The following is a 16,718-nucleotide window of genomic DNA, read 5'->3' as shown; positions in this document are numbered from 1 at the left end:
CATGCTTACCAATGTTGCTTGGCAGGTAGGCTGCCATATTTTGGATCAAACTTGTGCTTTTAGTATTATTAATAAGTTATTTGTTCTATGGTTAGTGCCCAAAGGCTCCAACAGTATTTGAGGCCTCAATGTACACGTGATGTACAAACACACAGAGAAATCTCTGCCCCAAAGAATTTACAATCTACAAAGACAATGCAGACAAAAGGTGGGAGAAAGAATCTAAAAATACAAGCAATTTTGCTAGGGTGGTGATAGGCAAAAATCTTGTTAATTCCAGTTTTATTTTCATTTTTTTGTTTGGTTATTTATGCTTATCCCCTGGCCTATTTTTTTTTTAAATTATGTGAACTCCTGTGTTTATTCTATATATACACTTTGCATTTAGCCCTAGTCTTTCTATTTTCGTTTACAATTTACTCAAACTTTTGAGTTTAACTATTGCCTTTTCCCCCTTTTTATTACATTTAACCCTAGCCTTATTTGTTTTAAATTATTTTAAACCTTTTTTTATAATTTTATACACACACACACACACACACTCTCTCTCTCCCATTCAATTAAAATATTAATTTCTGCTGCATTTTAATAACCTTTCTGCAGTACAGTCTTTTCTTGAATGGTGTCTGGATTGCCCAAACACATAAATAGTTCCTTGTACTTTCAGGGGCATTTTAACCTGAGTGTCATACATGAATCAGACAGTAGGTCAAATTTTAGATCATCCTAAACAAGCCAAGTAATAACTGAATTTGGCTCAGTCTGATTTTGGATAGGATTCCCAAAACACACAAAAAGAGAAATGCTACCTCTGGGTTTCATGGGGTTATGTGAATTTTAGCTTGTCTGTTGACACAAATTCCACATGGAAATATGTATGTGGTCCTTTTATGAGGAAATACGTATTTTTCTATAACTATAAATAATTTCGGTTGAACTCTGAGCTCCAGTTTCAAATTTGGCCAAATTTTTACATGTAGGTCACTTGTATGTTAAACTCCCTTTGTAAGTCTAGAATAAAATATGCAGACTACCTTAAGTAGCTCATTCTGTGAAGTGCACAAACACAGTTTTACTAAGGCCAAACGTCACAAACACAGTTTTACTAAGGTCAAATATAAAATTTAGAATAAATTAGATTTGTCAACATATATCCATTGTTAGCTGTTAATATTGTACTGTTCGTGGTTTTATTTAGTGTTTGATGTTTTCTGCAATGCCACTCTTTTTATGAGAATAGGAACAATATGAACAAGGAAACAAAATTAATTGCTGAAAGATGCTTTTGTTTATGAGGTTAAATCAACAGTCTTTACCACATGAGGAAAGCTGGGAAAGGAAAACACCCCTCCAAACAAATACAAGGTGAGGAACCTGATGAAACAATACCTAAAGCTGTATTTAATGCTGACATATCTTATGGCAATTAACGTATCATGTCTCCGAAATATAATTACAAGAAGAAAAACCCTCAATACAAGATATTTGACTAAACATGCAACAACAATCATTACTTACTGAATAAGTGCTGCTCTCTCAAAGTACTGAATGGCTTTTTCACAAAACTGGGTATCAATGTAATAGGCTCCAAGCCATTCAATGACCTCAATGTTTGAAGGGAAATACCGATATGACTGACAAAATAAGGAAGGTGAAAGAAACATAATTTTAGTGATAAACAACATCTTTATTTTACTTCTGGAATATCTTACTCACTTAAGTGTTTAATTCTCCAGATGCCAAAAATATGTAATACATGAATGAAAGCACTGTACTATACCAACTAATCCCTAAAGAGAACATGTCAGGTTTTGTAATTACAAAATACTTTTTAGAAGAGTTACCTGAGATGAGTTTCACATTTTCCATCAATCCTTACTAGAATTATTATTTTAGCATAGTTAGCAGCAGCAAAAGAGTATTCTACCACACAAAAAAGTTTGCCTTCTTAGATTACTACTGTATGTAAACAAGTTAATTAAAATGCTAAGCAAGATGTTTCTATAACAAATTACATTAATCAGTTTCAGATAGCCAAGTAGTCTGCTGGAAAACTCAGTGAAAAACATTTTTTTTTTAGTATAAAAGTTTTTAATTTTATTTGTACAAACATAAATTGAGACTTTCATTAAAAATAGCCATTTCTGAGAAAAATACCAGGCCAAATTAATCCCCAGTTTAATGTAGCTCCACTGACTTTCAGAATTACACCAGCGATGGTTGTGACCCACTGACTTTACAACCTGAGGACTGCATGACATATGTGAGATGGGCTGATAGTCTCATTCCTGTTCCTAAGGGAAAGGCATCTGCCTACATCACTCAAAATACCCTCTCAATTGGCACCTTTGTGGGCAGTCTCAGAAAAGATACCAAGGAAAAAAGTAAGCATGGTGAGTGAACTACTACTGTGTCACTTGTATAGCTGGTCCCTTTCAGAACAGGAGTGAAACACCCAGTCAGAATAGTGCAAGGAAGCTAGTGCTGAGTGCCCTTGCTTTACGTGTTCTGTGGATAAAAAGGCCAGTCTACAGAGCTGTCAGTCCTACACTTGGACGAGCAATAAACTAACTCTAAACATCTGAAAAAGAGAGTCACGTGTATGCACATATCCACTTTATTTTAGTGGAATACTTCTAATCTGTTTTTAATTAATCTTGGGATTAATGCCACATAAATAAGCAAAACTTTTGTATTGACTATAGATTTTAGTTTTACTGATGGGGGTGTGTGTGTCTTGGTATTATTAATAGGACTAATCTCTGGATTTACTAGAAACAAAATTTGTTACAAGTGTTCTATTGACACTCTTTTCACTGGCCCAGTTAATATTTAATTAAATTATTTAATTAAAGAGGAAAAACTTCAATAGGAGAGATTGAGGGAGCCCCACATCAGAATATCCCACAGCCTTTTTTGGTGTGCTCCTTATTATAAAGATCTGACAATAAAAGCTTGATTTACAAATAATTATACTTTCCTAAGGAAAATCTGATTCTCCTTACTTTCTGTACATACTTTTGGCAATTTAAATACTACTGTAAGTAAACATTGCCTACTGCACCCTTTTATTTCTATAAATATTAGAAAATGCATAGGTCACATACCTCATAGTAATACTGAAAAGCTTGGGATTTATCGCCTTCATTATCATACAATTCCCCTAGTTTCGACAGTGCATGTGAATCAGTTGGAACTACACTGATAAGCTGCATGAGCCACTCTATGGCTTGGTTGGGATCCTCCATTATTTCATATCTGAGGTATCTTCAGTTAAGGACCATTCAAATGGTGATCATATTTTGGTTCATCAAGAGGAATTCTTATGTTATATAATGTAAATGTAATCCAAAAGTTGCATGTTGAAAAGATTTGCCAGACACAGCAATGTGGACATATATTTTGTTTTTTTGCACATTTACTTAATAATTTCTTCCCACTCAGATGTACTTTAGTTTACTATAAATAACATAATTAAGTGTTAATAGTCTAGGCTTCTCTTTCAGCCTTAAAAACACTTTTGGGCTGGTTCTTCTCTCTCTCTCACTAAATTTTACATCCGTATAATTCATTAACTTCAATGGAGTTGCTCCTGATTTATAACAGTGCAACTGAAAGGAGAATTAGGCACCCTGTCTCTATGTCCCACAAACTTCCTAAGTTTTCTTAGTGTAGTTCTGTGCTAAACAAAATGACAAGGCAAAATTGCCACCACCTTATGGAGTACATCTGTTCCTTATGTGCCACTCTGTGCTGCATCTCTGAAGCACAGCATGGAATTTGCGGCTCAGGAGAAGAGGGCTTTAAGCCACCTTTGTCTCTTCCACTTCTGGGCAGCTCTGAGGGCTGGAGCAGTCCCCACTGTAATTAGACAGCTGTATGGGGCCTGTTTAGTTACAGCAGCCTCCCTGGGCTGCCCTACGGGTGCTAGCCCTGTTCATAATCCCCACAGAATGAAGTGCTGTAGCTCCTCCCCAACACACTCCTCTGACTCTCAACCCTGTCCTCAGAATGCCCCCTATGCCAGAGCTTGCAAGGTGGTCCTCTGAAGGCAGAGTTACCCACTGTCAATACAAGGGAATATTCCCCCAACCAGAACCAGAGCTTTAGAACCCCTTTATGCCACTCCAGTGCTTTAACCCATTGTAAAGAGGTGGGAGCAGGAAGAGGACTTCACCCCTTGTGTATAGTTAGATTCATATCTACTTACTTTTCTGACTATAAGAAGTTTATGACTTTCACTACTTTTAAAAATGCGGAGCCAATACTGCAATGGGATTCTATTATGCCTTGGAAGGGATTCTATTGTGGTTTGCACATCATCAACAGAATGCTTAACTAAGTTCTGGCTGCAGAATCTTTACTTCTGATGAGGCATAGAGCCAAGTAAGACCCCAACTTGGCTTTCAGATCCCAGGCAAAGTTTGCAGGATTGACAGATGATTATGCTTTTACATGTAAACTGAGCAGATCTGGTCTGAAAGCCACTGAGACAATAAACAAGGAACTCTATGGAGCTATTTTTACAAATTCCCTTGTCAGAGTAGAACGTCACTGTAATGAACTATAATATTTTGTTTAAGGTTTTATATCCATTATACTTATATGTGTTATATTATTTTCAAAATAACATCACTTGTATATTTAAAGAGTTACAGGCCTCTCCTTAGCTTTAATTATCCGTATATGACTAGGCCTTCCTCATGTGTGTTAGTCTACTGGCTTCAGTGATGTTGTTCACCAAAATAAAGGGTTGCAGAATCAGGCCTTATTTTTACACACCACATATATTTTAACCCCACATGAATGTCTCCTGATTAAATGTAAATTTTTTTAGCCATACAAAAACAACTTTTATGTCTTAAAACTAATCTCATCTAATCCTCTAATATAGACTAAATTCAATATTTGGCATCCGGACCGAGCAAAAGATACAAGCTTGCTATTTGGTAGAGAACTTGGGCACTGTTTCGAAGGATTGCCTGAAGTTTCAGAAAACAATCCAAAGCCTCGTCTATTCTGTTTAACTTTTTATATGTTAAACCTAAAAATAAAAATTACAAAATGAATTCAACCAGCAAAACAAAACATCAGTACAGGCACAGTAATTTAGCAGAATAACCAAGGACAATGAAGCAGAAATGCAGTATTTAGAGGGCTGCTATTAACTTAAAAATCATATTTTTGTCTGAATTTTTTATTCCTGCATTATTGTAATAGGGAGCACATGAAAGAGACTGAAAAAATATTTTTCTCAGTTTTCAGTTTGTTTAATTTGTACATTTGGCAGCCGTTTTCAGATAGTCAATTTCACCGTTTTGACAGTCGGTCAGTTTTCCTTGTTTATATTGGATTTTCATAAAGCAACAATAGATAGAAAAAACTTTTTAAAAAATAGGAAAACATGATTATAAAGCCACAAGGATACTCAAGGCAGATGTGGTATTTGAAAGTACCTTTAATTTTTTTTTTTAAGTTGATGGAATTTTTTTAAAAAGCAAGCTGCATCACTGCTTAGAGGTAAATGCAAAATAACTGTGCTTTCCCCGATGACTGCTCTCTCATCTCAACTGCATCTCAGTAGATTTGCTGCACTGCTTGCTTAAGAACCATCCTGACAGTCCTTTCAGGCAGTGTGATCTAAATGAACCAAAGCTGATTAGGGCAATGGTCATTATTCCAGTCAAGGCCCACAGCCATACATAACACCATCCCTTTAACAAGGGGCATCAGAAAGGGAAGGGGAGATAATTTGGTTGAGTAGTACTATTCAAAACCTACATTTTGAATAGAAAATAGTTCTTAGCACTTATAGCGATTTTCATCTTCAAAGTGATTTACCAACATCAATTAGTCTAAGAACAGATGAGTAATATTGGTGCAGAGTTTCTGTGGAAGAGGTTTGAAGCAAAGGATATTATCTCACTTTACATCTTAAATCATGAGGTAAAAGAATTAACAGTTTAATGGAAATGACATATTTTAATTTCAATTAACATTTCTAAAAAGGACAAGTTTGAAAACTAGAATCTCAAACACATTAGTAGCCTTATCTAAACTCTAAGCCATGCAAACACCTCTACATTACCTATATTGTAAAGTGCTTCAGTGCATGAGGAATCATTCCTTAGAGCTTCCTTATAAAACTCTGCTGCTTTTTCATAGTCTCCATTTGCAAACACAGTATTTCCTTTATTAGTGAGAGCTGATGGGTTGTATCTATCAGAATTCACAGCTAAATCTGCATAGTTGGCTGCTTGTGCTAATTCATTCTCCTGTGTAAACAAGATATATATACAGTATATTAACAACTTGTCAATCAATAATTTTCTTTGGCACTAACCTTAGTCTGTTTATGGTTGATATAATAGCAGTCTGAAAAAATATTTAATACTCTTCAATCCTAATACTGTTCTTTATGAGCTTGTAGAAGAAAGATCACATTTTTCAGATCACAGAAACCTGAAAATTAGAGAGTGAGACCTACATTGTCATCTTGTCCATCTCCCTCCCAATGCTGGCTTGCTCCTTATATGGGTAGGAAAGGTGTGAGAAACACTGTAGAATCATTTAAGCCTCCGAAATGAACTTATTTTATATTCTACTTGAAAATTAATATTAATCAGAGAGGCAGAGAAGACAGCACAGAGCAGTGTTCTAAATGTCGTCGTCTCCACTCCTCCCCAAGTCTAGTTATGGGAGTTAAGGGTGGGATCACAGCCCTATTACTGATGTGCAGGTGAACAGAACCCTGTTAGAGATGGAGGGAGGTAAAAGTGTAGGTGAGCCCAGCAGGAGACAAGGAATGGGTGACAGGTCAGGCAGCTGAATACATACATTCAGAGAGCACAATGACAGGAGGAAGCCAGGGAACAAATAACCAGAACATAGATATATGAAGAGCTTCATGAACATTAACTAATTCACCTTCACAACATCCACATGAGGGAAGAGTCTTTTATAGTCCAGCAGGGGCTCCTCCTGGCAGCACAGCCAGAATTCTTCACCCACTTTCTAATTGCTGCTGCTGCCAGGGAAGGGAGGGTAATGGCATAGCAGTTGGAACACTCCTTTCTGTCTGCTCTGCTTCTTGTACCCCTATAAAAACAGAGCGCTCCCACACACAGGCACCGATTCCATGCGTGCTCTGGAGCTGGAGCACCCATAGAAAAAAAGTAGTGGGTGCTCAGCACCCACCGGCAGTCCTGCCAATCAGCTCCTCCTCTTCCACCCCAGTGGCTCTCACTTGCCAGTGATCAGCTGTTCAGCAGCATGCAGGAGGCACTGGGGGAAGAGTGGGGGCAGGAAGAGATGCGGGGAGGGGGCGGAATGGGCCAGGAAGAGGCGGGGTGGGGAGCGGAGAGGGGGTAGGACGAAGCTGGGCAGAGGCTTGGGGGATGGGGTGGAGAAGGGGCTGAGCCTGGGTCAAAGCAGGGGTCGAGCACCCTCTGGGAACTCAGGAAGTTGGTGCCTCTGCTCCCACAGCCCCTTCTTTCAATTAGGAAGTAAAGGCAACAATTGAAATTTTAATATTTAACATTTATAATAAAAAATAATAAAGTACTTTGTTCTTGCATAGCACTTAACAATTCAAAACACTGAACAGACATTGACTAGTTAAAATGATGTCTTCTTACCTCTTGTTTTCATGAGCTTTGTCTCAAAGCTGAGAAAGAACAGGTAGATAGATACAAAAATTGCTACAGAAGCAGAGTCTCTTCTGAGCTCATAGTTAACAACAACAACAAAAAAGGCATACTTACCAAATAATAAAGAAATGAAAGGTTTGTTGCAGCTGCACTTTTTACTCTGCTATCCTTTTTTTCAAACATTTTTAAAGTCTCCACAGCCTAGAATTAATTTACAAACAAGTTACTAAACTGTAACAAACTTACTCAAACTATAACTGTGCAGGTAAATCCTATGTTTTTGTGAAGAAATAAACAACTAAAATTACTACTTGACTTATATTACTAATTACTAGTTAGTAATTTATTAATTACTATTTAGACGAAATTATACATAACCTTTTCTACTGCAAAATATTTGATATTTCATACTTTTAAAATTCCCACAGTACTGGTATCCATAACTGGTATTTGTTATCCAGGGTATGGATTAGAGTTAGAAAATACCTGAACTTTCTGTTCAGATATCCACACTTTTCCATAGAAGTTCCATTCATTTAAAAAAAGAAAGAAAGAAAAAAAAAAGCTTCACTGACGTTTTCATTTTGTCAACTACCTGTATTGTGTAAATATTTTTACTTTTTCCTCAAGATTTTTTTCTTAAAGACTCACAACCCCCCCCCCCCCTTAGTGTAGACCAGGCCCAAGTGTGGCATAAGAGGACATGTGAAATTTATACAGTTAGCTGAAGTTTATTGCTCCCTAGCAAACTACATAGAAAGTACAAACTACTACAAAGCCGAACATTTTTTTAATTATACAGAATTCTCTGAAGAAACGCACCAATTTGAGAGTCAAGGAAATAGTTTCAAAATGCATGACTTCAGATTTAATGGGCTTTGAAACTCAAGACTTTAGCTATAAGGATTTTGGTTCTCATTATGTATTTGAATGAATCAAGAACTGTTCCCGCAGATCTGCAAATACAGTACTGTTATGTCTGAGGTATTCTACCATCAAATTGTTTCTTCAAGTTCAGGCTGCACATCTCAGTTACAATGGAATTTTGGTTTAGTGACCTTTCAGCTATCTATCTATATATATCGAGTTGCTTTCCTAAAGTCATTTCCTGTTGTTGCTGATTTGTTTGCCTTTTCCTTCTACTGATATGGTAGCACCTTCGTTTATAAAGATTAAAGTGGAAGTAATTTCTTTGTTTTCAAAGGGAGAAAAGAAGTTCACACATGATTTTGGGTGCTGCTCAGCAGCTGGTAAAGCATATTATAGACTGTGTGAGCTAGATGAAGCCATGACATGACTTGGCATTAAAATGCCTTAGCGGTACTCATTTTATCATGGTGGAAGGTGGAAATGTTGATTCTATGTACACATCTCAATTTGGGAAGTTCACTATGTATCATGAGGGTAATGGTCAATTGGACACAACCATCAAAACACATTGTCAAAACCAATCCTTATAATTGGATTCCGATGTACACATTATATATGTACAAAGGCCAAGTTTAAATGTAATGTACCTGGCCTAGGCTGTGGATTCCCAGTAACGGTAGTAGAACTCACAAGGCTAAATCCCAGTGCTCTACTTTAAAATTTTATACCAAAACCATCTTGTAAATTAAGAGAGATTCAAACCACCACTAATGCACAAAGATTATTTTAAAACAATATGTACGTCTGAAAATGGCTAGGTAGATGGTCAGCAGAGAAAAAAGTGAGTGCGGGGAGGCTGGGGAAAGGATGCCCCCGCACACTCACCTGTAGCGGGAAGCAGAGCGACGTGGCCCCAGCCCACTCTGCTTTCTTGCCCTGGTCCCAGCCGTGTCCCTGGGGGGTGGTTGGGGAAAGATCATGCACTCACCTGCGGCAGGAAGTGGAGTGCCATGGCTGGGAGCTGGCGGAGTGGAGCTGGCTGGGGCTGGGCTGCTCCACTTCCCACCGCCGGTGAGTGCAGGGAGGTTGGGGAAAGGACGCCCTCCGCACTCACCGGTGGCAGGAAGTGGAGCGACGTGGCCCCAGCCCACTCCACTCTGCCACCTCCCAGCTGCAGCGCTCCACTTCCCGCCGCAGGTGAGTGCAGGGAGGTTAGGGAACGGATGCCCCCCCGTACTCACATGTGGCGGGAAGCAGAGTGCTGCGGCTGGGAGCTGGCGGAGTGGAGCGGGCTGGGGCCGGGCTTCTCCATTTCCGCTGCTGCTGGTCAGTGCGAAGGGATCCCTTCCCCCAATCCCCCTCCCCCGAGCGACACGGCTGGGGCCAGGGCGAGGGAAGCAGAGCGGGCTGCTCCCAGCCCCCCACTAATCCCCATGGCCACTCTGGGACTGCAGGGCCCCCAAAAGTGCCCTCTCAAAGCTCCTGCCCCCCAGACCCTGGTGGGGGGAGCCCCTGACCGTCCTCGATACCCTCTTCCCCTTATCGAACCCCTCGGCCCCGGCCTGGCCCAGAGCAGAGTGTCAGAGCTTTACCGCGTTGTATGCGAACCCGCATTATATCGGGTTGCGTTATATCAGGGTAGAGGTGTAATTTACTGTGTGATTATTGTATAAATGTACTACTCTTGTATCTGAAACTAAAAATATGTAATATAACTCTGAGGACCTATTGTAATTATGCAAAGTGTGGGCCATTAATGGTGGTTTGGAATCTTGATGACTCCCATTAACCAGGACAATTGACTGCAGATGGCTCTGTTTTACCTGTAAGTTTTCCAGTATATGTGTGTACTGGCAAGGGGTAATGAAGTCTTACAGTGACATGTGATCATTTCACCTGAACTGAAATCCATCTTTAACCTAGTGCTTTTCCATTGGGGGGTGGGGACCCAAAGGGACAAAGGATTTTCGCCTTATGCAAAAGATATATAAATGGGTGGAACAGAGGAAAGGGGGAGCCATTATGAGGAATCCTCTAGCTACCACCTGAGCTGGAACAAGGGCTGTACCAGGGGAAAGGATTGTGCCCAGACTAGGAAGGCATCTAGTCTGCAAAAGAAAAACTTATTGAAACATCTTTCAGGGTGAGATATTATCTGTACTCAATTGTATTACTGTATTAGGTTTTGATTTCCGTGTTTTATTTTATTTTGCTTGGTAACTTACTTTGTTCTATCTGATACTACTTGAAACCACTTAAATCCTACTTTCTGTATTTAATAAAATCACTTTTTACTTATTAATTAACCCAGAGTATGTATTAATACCTGCAGATGGCTCTGTTTTACCTGTAAATCTTCCTGTATATGTGTGTGCTCTCAAGTGGGTAATGAAGTCATACAGTGACATGTGCTCATGTCACCTGAACTAGAATCCATCTTTAACCTGGTACTTTTCCATTGAGAGGGGGAGGGAGGGAGAACCCAGAGGGACAAAGGATTTCCATCTTATTTGAAAGATATATAAGTGGGTGGAACAGAGAAAAGTGAGAGCCATCATGAGGAATCCCTTAGCTACCACCTGAGCTGGAACAAGGGCTGTAACGGGGAAAAGGATTGTGCCCAGATTAGGAAGGCATCCAGTCTGTAAAAAACATATTGAAACATCTCTGAGGGTGAGATCTTATCTGTATTTAGTTTCTTACTGTATTAGACAAAGACTTGCATGTTTTGTTTTATTTTACTTGGTAATTCACTTTGTTCTGTCTGTTACTACTTGGAACCACTTAAATCCTACTTTCTGTATTTAATAATCACTTTTTACTTATTAATTAACCCAGAGTATGTATGTATGGGGGGCGAACAGCTGTGCCTACCTCTCTATCAGTGCTATAGAGATCAAACAATTCATGAGCTTACGCTGTATAAGCTTTATACAAGGTAAAACGGATTTATTTGGGTTTAAACCCCATTGGGAGTTGGGTATCTGAGTGTTAAAGACAAGAATACTTCTGTAAGCTGCTTTCAATTAATTCTGCAGTTTTGGGGCAAGTAATTCAGACCCTGGGTCTTTGTTGGAGCAGATGGGCGTATCTGGCTCAGCAAAACAGGGTGTTGTGGTCCCGAGCTGGCAGGAAAAGCAGGGGCCGAAGTAGTCTTGGCACATCAGGTGACAGCTCCCAAGGGGGAGGTTCGGTGATCCAACCCGTTACACACATCAACTGTAAGAATGGGTACTAGTGAATGCAGCATGGAGGGAATGGGAATGAGAGAGACTACAAGCACCTTCTTTTAAAGAAGAATTGTTAGAGACTATGGACTAAGATAAGCTGCAAAGGTAGTTAAATACCTCAAATGGTGGTGCCTTAAGAGTAGGTAAACACATATACCTGAGAGACCAAGGTAGAGGAAACTCCTGCTCCACAAAAATGGCTAGACCAAGTGACTCCAGAGGTTTTTTCACCTCTATCTTCTTCCAGGACCCCATTATGGCAGCTGCAGCCAGTTTGAAATGTGTCAGCTATTTGACTCCAAACACTGAACTGTGAAGGACTAGCAAAGTGGTGTTCTCAGTATAGGACACTCAATTCTGAAATTAACTCCCAACCGAGTTTGAGGTTTGCGAGGTTTAGGGTATTATTTACAGTACAATGCAGCTCTTTCATTAAGGTTTTTTCCCTAAAAATGGGTATCATAGGAATCAGCAACTGGACATTATTATTTGAATACAAGAAAGAATATAGTAACTCCTCACTTAAAGTCATCCTGGTTAATGTTGTTTCGTTGCTGATCAATTAGGGAACATGCTCGTTTAAAGTTGTGCAATGCTCCCGTCTAATGTCGTTTGGCAGCGGCCTGCTTTGTCCACTGCTTGCAGGAAGAGCAGCCTGTTGCAGCTAGCTGGTGGGGGCTTGAAACCAAGGTGGATCAGAAGCCCACCTATCAGCTCCCCTCTCCCCTAAGTTCCCTGTGCTGCAGCCACCCAGCAGGCTATCAATTGCTGGGCAGTTCAGCTGTCCCTCCTGCCACTGCCATGTGCTGCTCCTGCCCTCTGCCTTGGAGCTGCTCCTAGAGACTCCTGCTTGCTGTGCGGGGGTGGGGGGGGGAACAGGGGGCTAATGTCAGGGTGTCCCTCTTCACCCCGCTTACCCCTTCTCCATATAAAGCAGGGAAAGGACACGGACAGAGAAAGACAGAGAGAGCTTGGGGCAACAACTGCTGTCTCAACTTCCTAATCCACTTAAAAAGACAATGCACTTAAGAGTGGGTCAGCTTACTTAAAGGGGCAGTGTGCATCTCTCTCTCTCTCCCACATACAAGGTGTGTGTCTGTCTCTGTCTGCTATGCTGTCTCCCCTCCCTCATGTTCGTGCTGCCTTGTGTGAGAGGCTACATTAACAACAACGTGTTAACCCCTGAGGGCTCAGCTGAGTGCTAGTTCATCATTTAGCAGCAAGGCATTCCCTGGGAAATATCCCTCCCTCTTCCACCCTCTAACTTCACCACCTCAACCAAGCTTCACAATCATCATAGCTGTGAACAGTATTAAATTGTTTGTTTAAAACATATACTGTGTGTATATCTATATAACACATGTTTTTTTGTCTGGTGAAAAAAAATTTCCCTAGAACCGAACTGTCCCTTATTTATATTAACTCTTACAGGGAAATTGGATTTGCTTAAAATCGTTTCGCTTAAAGTCGCATTTTTCAGGAACATAACTACAACGTTAAGGGAGGAGTTACTGTAAAAGAATACAAGAAAATGGCCTAGAATCTGAATCATAAAATACTGCTCTCCTGAAATAGTTCCTCTAGGGTCCATCCATTTGTGTGTTAGGAAATGGGAAGGTAAAACTGGGTTTGTAAACGAAACACAAAATCTTCATAATATTTGCACTAGAAGTACTGTTTTACTTACTCTTTTATTATGGGTTTAGCAAGGAAAATTTGCCAAGTTACAAACTATTCTAGAAGACTAAAACTAATTAAGCGCCATATTTTAATAATGTACCTACCTCTTCATACTTACAGTATCAAATAAAATGCGAGACAACAAAAGTAGCAATAGTGAAAGGAAAGCAAAAATTACATTTTTAAAAACACAGTTAACTAATCTTACCATCAAGACACTGAATATGTGAATGGAGACATACAAGATGAAAATTATCTACTAAAGCATTAATCAACATGTGAGACAGCGTTTAGTCCTGGTCACTAATCTAAAACCCCAAATCACTGCACAGCTGCTGTCATTACACATTAGACATTGAGTCAGTTGTCAAATTCTAATGGGAGAAAACCCAATATAAAGATAGAAACCTATCCTAATAGGCAGAAATGAAAAGAACAGTTTGCAATGTGTCTATGGAGGAAAAAGTAGGAATAATTTTGCCTCTTTTGTCAATTCCTTGAACATCCAAACAAAACAGAGTATATTTGTCCTTCAAAATTTTTAAATGATCCTGTTCTATACTACAAAATAGTACAAAGCATACTGTAAAATCAAATGGGATGATGAAACATTTGAATATACCTATATTGTGAATATTGCATATTAATATATTAATGTTCTGAGTGAGTATAACTTTATCTGGCTGTATCTATATATTCAAGACAATTTGTGCACATGCCCCATTAGATGATCCTCCCTATTGGCTCATATACATCCATGTGCAACCCACCTGTAATACTAGTGTCAGCACTAGAAAAACGGTGGCTTATCCTACCCCTCCCTGGTAGTTCCACTGGAAGGACAGGCTTAGAACATAGATACAAGGCACTGCCCACCCAAAAGTAATCACTACTTTTTTTTTTAATTGGAGTTGGTCTGCAGAAAGGGTGGCCTTGTGGTTAACACACCAGACTCAGGACAATGGGGTTCAAATACCAGTTCTACCATCAACCTGTGTGACCCTGGACAAGTCATTTAATACCTCTATGCCTCAGTTCCCCATCTGTAAAATGGGGATGCTACTACTTCCGCACTTCACAGAGACGTTGCTATGATAAAGTAATTAATATTTGTGAGATGCTCAGACAGACACTATGGTGATGGAGACCACAGAAGTATCTGTGTAGGTACTAACATAGCCCCGGAATCAAAAGTACCTAAGTGCTTTGGGGAACACTTTCTATTTAAGAAAAAGTAGTATGTTTTTAGAGGTTCCTATATTATTACTTAAAAGTTCTATTGTAGTAGAACCTATAAGCCAGTCAGACCAGGGTACCATTGTGCTAGGTGTTGTACAAACACATATTAAATGACAGCCCTTACCCTACCTTACAGTCTAAAAGACAAGACATACCAGGTAGAAGAGACAAGTTGGTCTCGGTGGGGGCAGAGAAGACAGGGTTACAAAGATAACAATTCTAAGCCAGTCGGGAGCTGTACTCTTTCTATATACTTTTCCTATAGTTTAGTTAGTAAGGCCTTGTGTACATACAAAGTTACAAGGGTTTAACTAAAGGTGAGTTTTTAAATTGATTTAGTTAAATCAGTGCAAACTCTCTAGTGGAAACTTTTATATTAATTTAAAACTGGTTTCTATTTAGTTTAGCATAATTCAGTTAGGAATGAATGTAACAATAAGCCAGGTTTAAATCTGAGAGTCCACACAAGCATTTGCACTGGTTTAACTAAATCATTTAAAAACTGGTTTTAGTTAAACCAGTGCTACTTTGAGGATGGACACGGCCTCAGAATACCAAACAAACAGAAAGGTGACCCCTAAAGTCCTTTATTGTTAAAATACATGTATTTTAGGTTCACTTTTTTTGTCCGAGTAGAATTAATTAAAAAATATAGTAAAGACATACACCCCTCTCTCTCTACCACCGAAAGTCTATTTTAAGTATGGAAAGACTATACTCATGCTCTTCCTTTTTAAACATGTTAAAGTGTTTAATTCTTGGGGCCACTGCTTTACCTCTATATTTCCTAAGTTTGTGCCTGCATGGAAGGACAAGAAGATGGACTGAAGTTCTGACACAGATTACAGTACCCTAATGGGGTGCAATAGTACATATGCAGGAATGGAGGAAGGGTATCACTGTTACAATATTACAAGCAATAATATAATAGCAAGTGCATCTGCTCATACTCTGGTCTAATAACTCCCTCCTGTGACAACAGATAAATTTAATGTAGGTAAAGCCCTCCCCAATCAATATTTTTTGTAGAATTATTCTAATAAAGACCAATATCAACACTGTTATCAAGGATCTGAGCGACTATTAAAGACGAAGCTCTTGCTGGAAAAATATGGCCTTGCTGCTTTATAAAGGTATGTCTACACTACACTGGAGTTGGGAGTGCGCCTCCCAGTCCAGGTAGCCAAATGCGCACTAGCCTGAACAGAGCTAGTACACTAAAAATAGAAGTGTGGACATTGCAGCATAGGCAGGGGTTCTGGCTAGCAACTTGCGTCCAAGGCTGTCAAACTTCTGGGCCCAAGCTTGGCTGGTTAGCTTGAGCCACTGCTTGTCACAACCTCCATAGTACTATTTTGTGCACTAACTAGCACGTGTTTGTCTACTCCCAGTCACACGGTAGACATATCCTCAGATGCTTCTGCCAATACAATATTCATAAACATGTTTTTTAAAAAGTACGATACCTGATAGAAGTCCTTTTGCCTCAAATATGTAATTGCTTTATTTATTTCCAGGTCATTGGCTAACTCTACATAGTGGGAAGCTTTTACTACTTCAACACACCTACAACAAAAAGGAATCCACAGAAATAATTATTATTTATAGTAAGTATCTGCATTAATGTCACTTCAACTCATGTGTGCTACTAATTAGTTATCTAGAGGAAGTTTCTCTGCTATGTTAGGTAGCCCCGTTTGCAGACACATATGGTGTTTCCATACATCAAAAGTGTTTTAAAGAACAGTTCAAATTTAATCAAATTTGGCTTTTTGGATTCTATGAAAGAACTGGTAATGGTAAAACTGTACAAAGCTCGGGACACATCTATAGTTTGGTCCCTGGGTACTACAATGACATAACCCCTAAAAATAAATATGTATTGGTTGGATAAATTAATTAGAAATGGTATATATGTCCCAGAGGTTGTGTAGTAAATGTGTACTGTATGCGAAAGTGAATTACAAAAAAAATCTCTAGGGATATTCTCCGACATTATAATATAGCACCAGCCACACTACAGTAGAGCCTGAGTCTGGCAACACATTTA

The 16,718-nt window shown here is 39.3% G+C and overlaps 1 protein-coding gene across 1 annotated transcript in view; it reads right to left on the bottom strand.

Annotated features, from left to right (window-relative positions):
- The window catches only part of IFT88 (intraflagellar transport 88), an 81,536-nt gene that overhangs the window by 33,181 nt on the left and 31,637 nt on the right, over positions 1-16,718 (bottom strand). The window contains exons 15-20 of the mRNA XM_039527307.1: positions 16,135-16,234; positions 7,764-7,850; positions 6,089-6,275; positions 4,936-5,044; positions 3,108-3,258; positions 1,519-1,634 (exon numbers count right to left, since the gene is read on the bottom strand). Of these exons, the coding sequence (XP_039383241.1) occupies positions 1,519-1,634; positions 3,108-3,258; positions 4,936-5,044; positions 6,089-6,275; positions 7,764-7,850; positions 16,135-16,234 (750 nt within the window). The remainder of the gene's footprint in view (positions 1-1,518; positions 1,635-3,107; positions 3,259-4,935; positions 5,045-6,088; positions 6,276-7,763; positions 7,851-16,134; positions 16,235-16,718) is intronic.

Source organism: Mauremys reevesii, linkage group 1, assembly GCF_016161935.1.
Source record: "Mauremys reevesii isolate NIE-2019 linkage group 1, ASM1616193v1, whole genome shotgun sequence".
NCBI classification, from domain to species: domain Eukaryota; kingdom Metazoa; phylum Chordata; order Testudines; family Geoemydidae; genus Mauremys; species Mauremys reevesii.
This window is presented reverse-complemented; position numbering and strand designations above follow the sequence as displayed.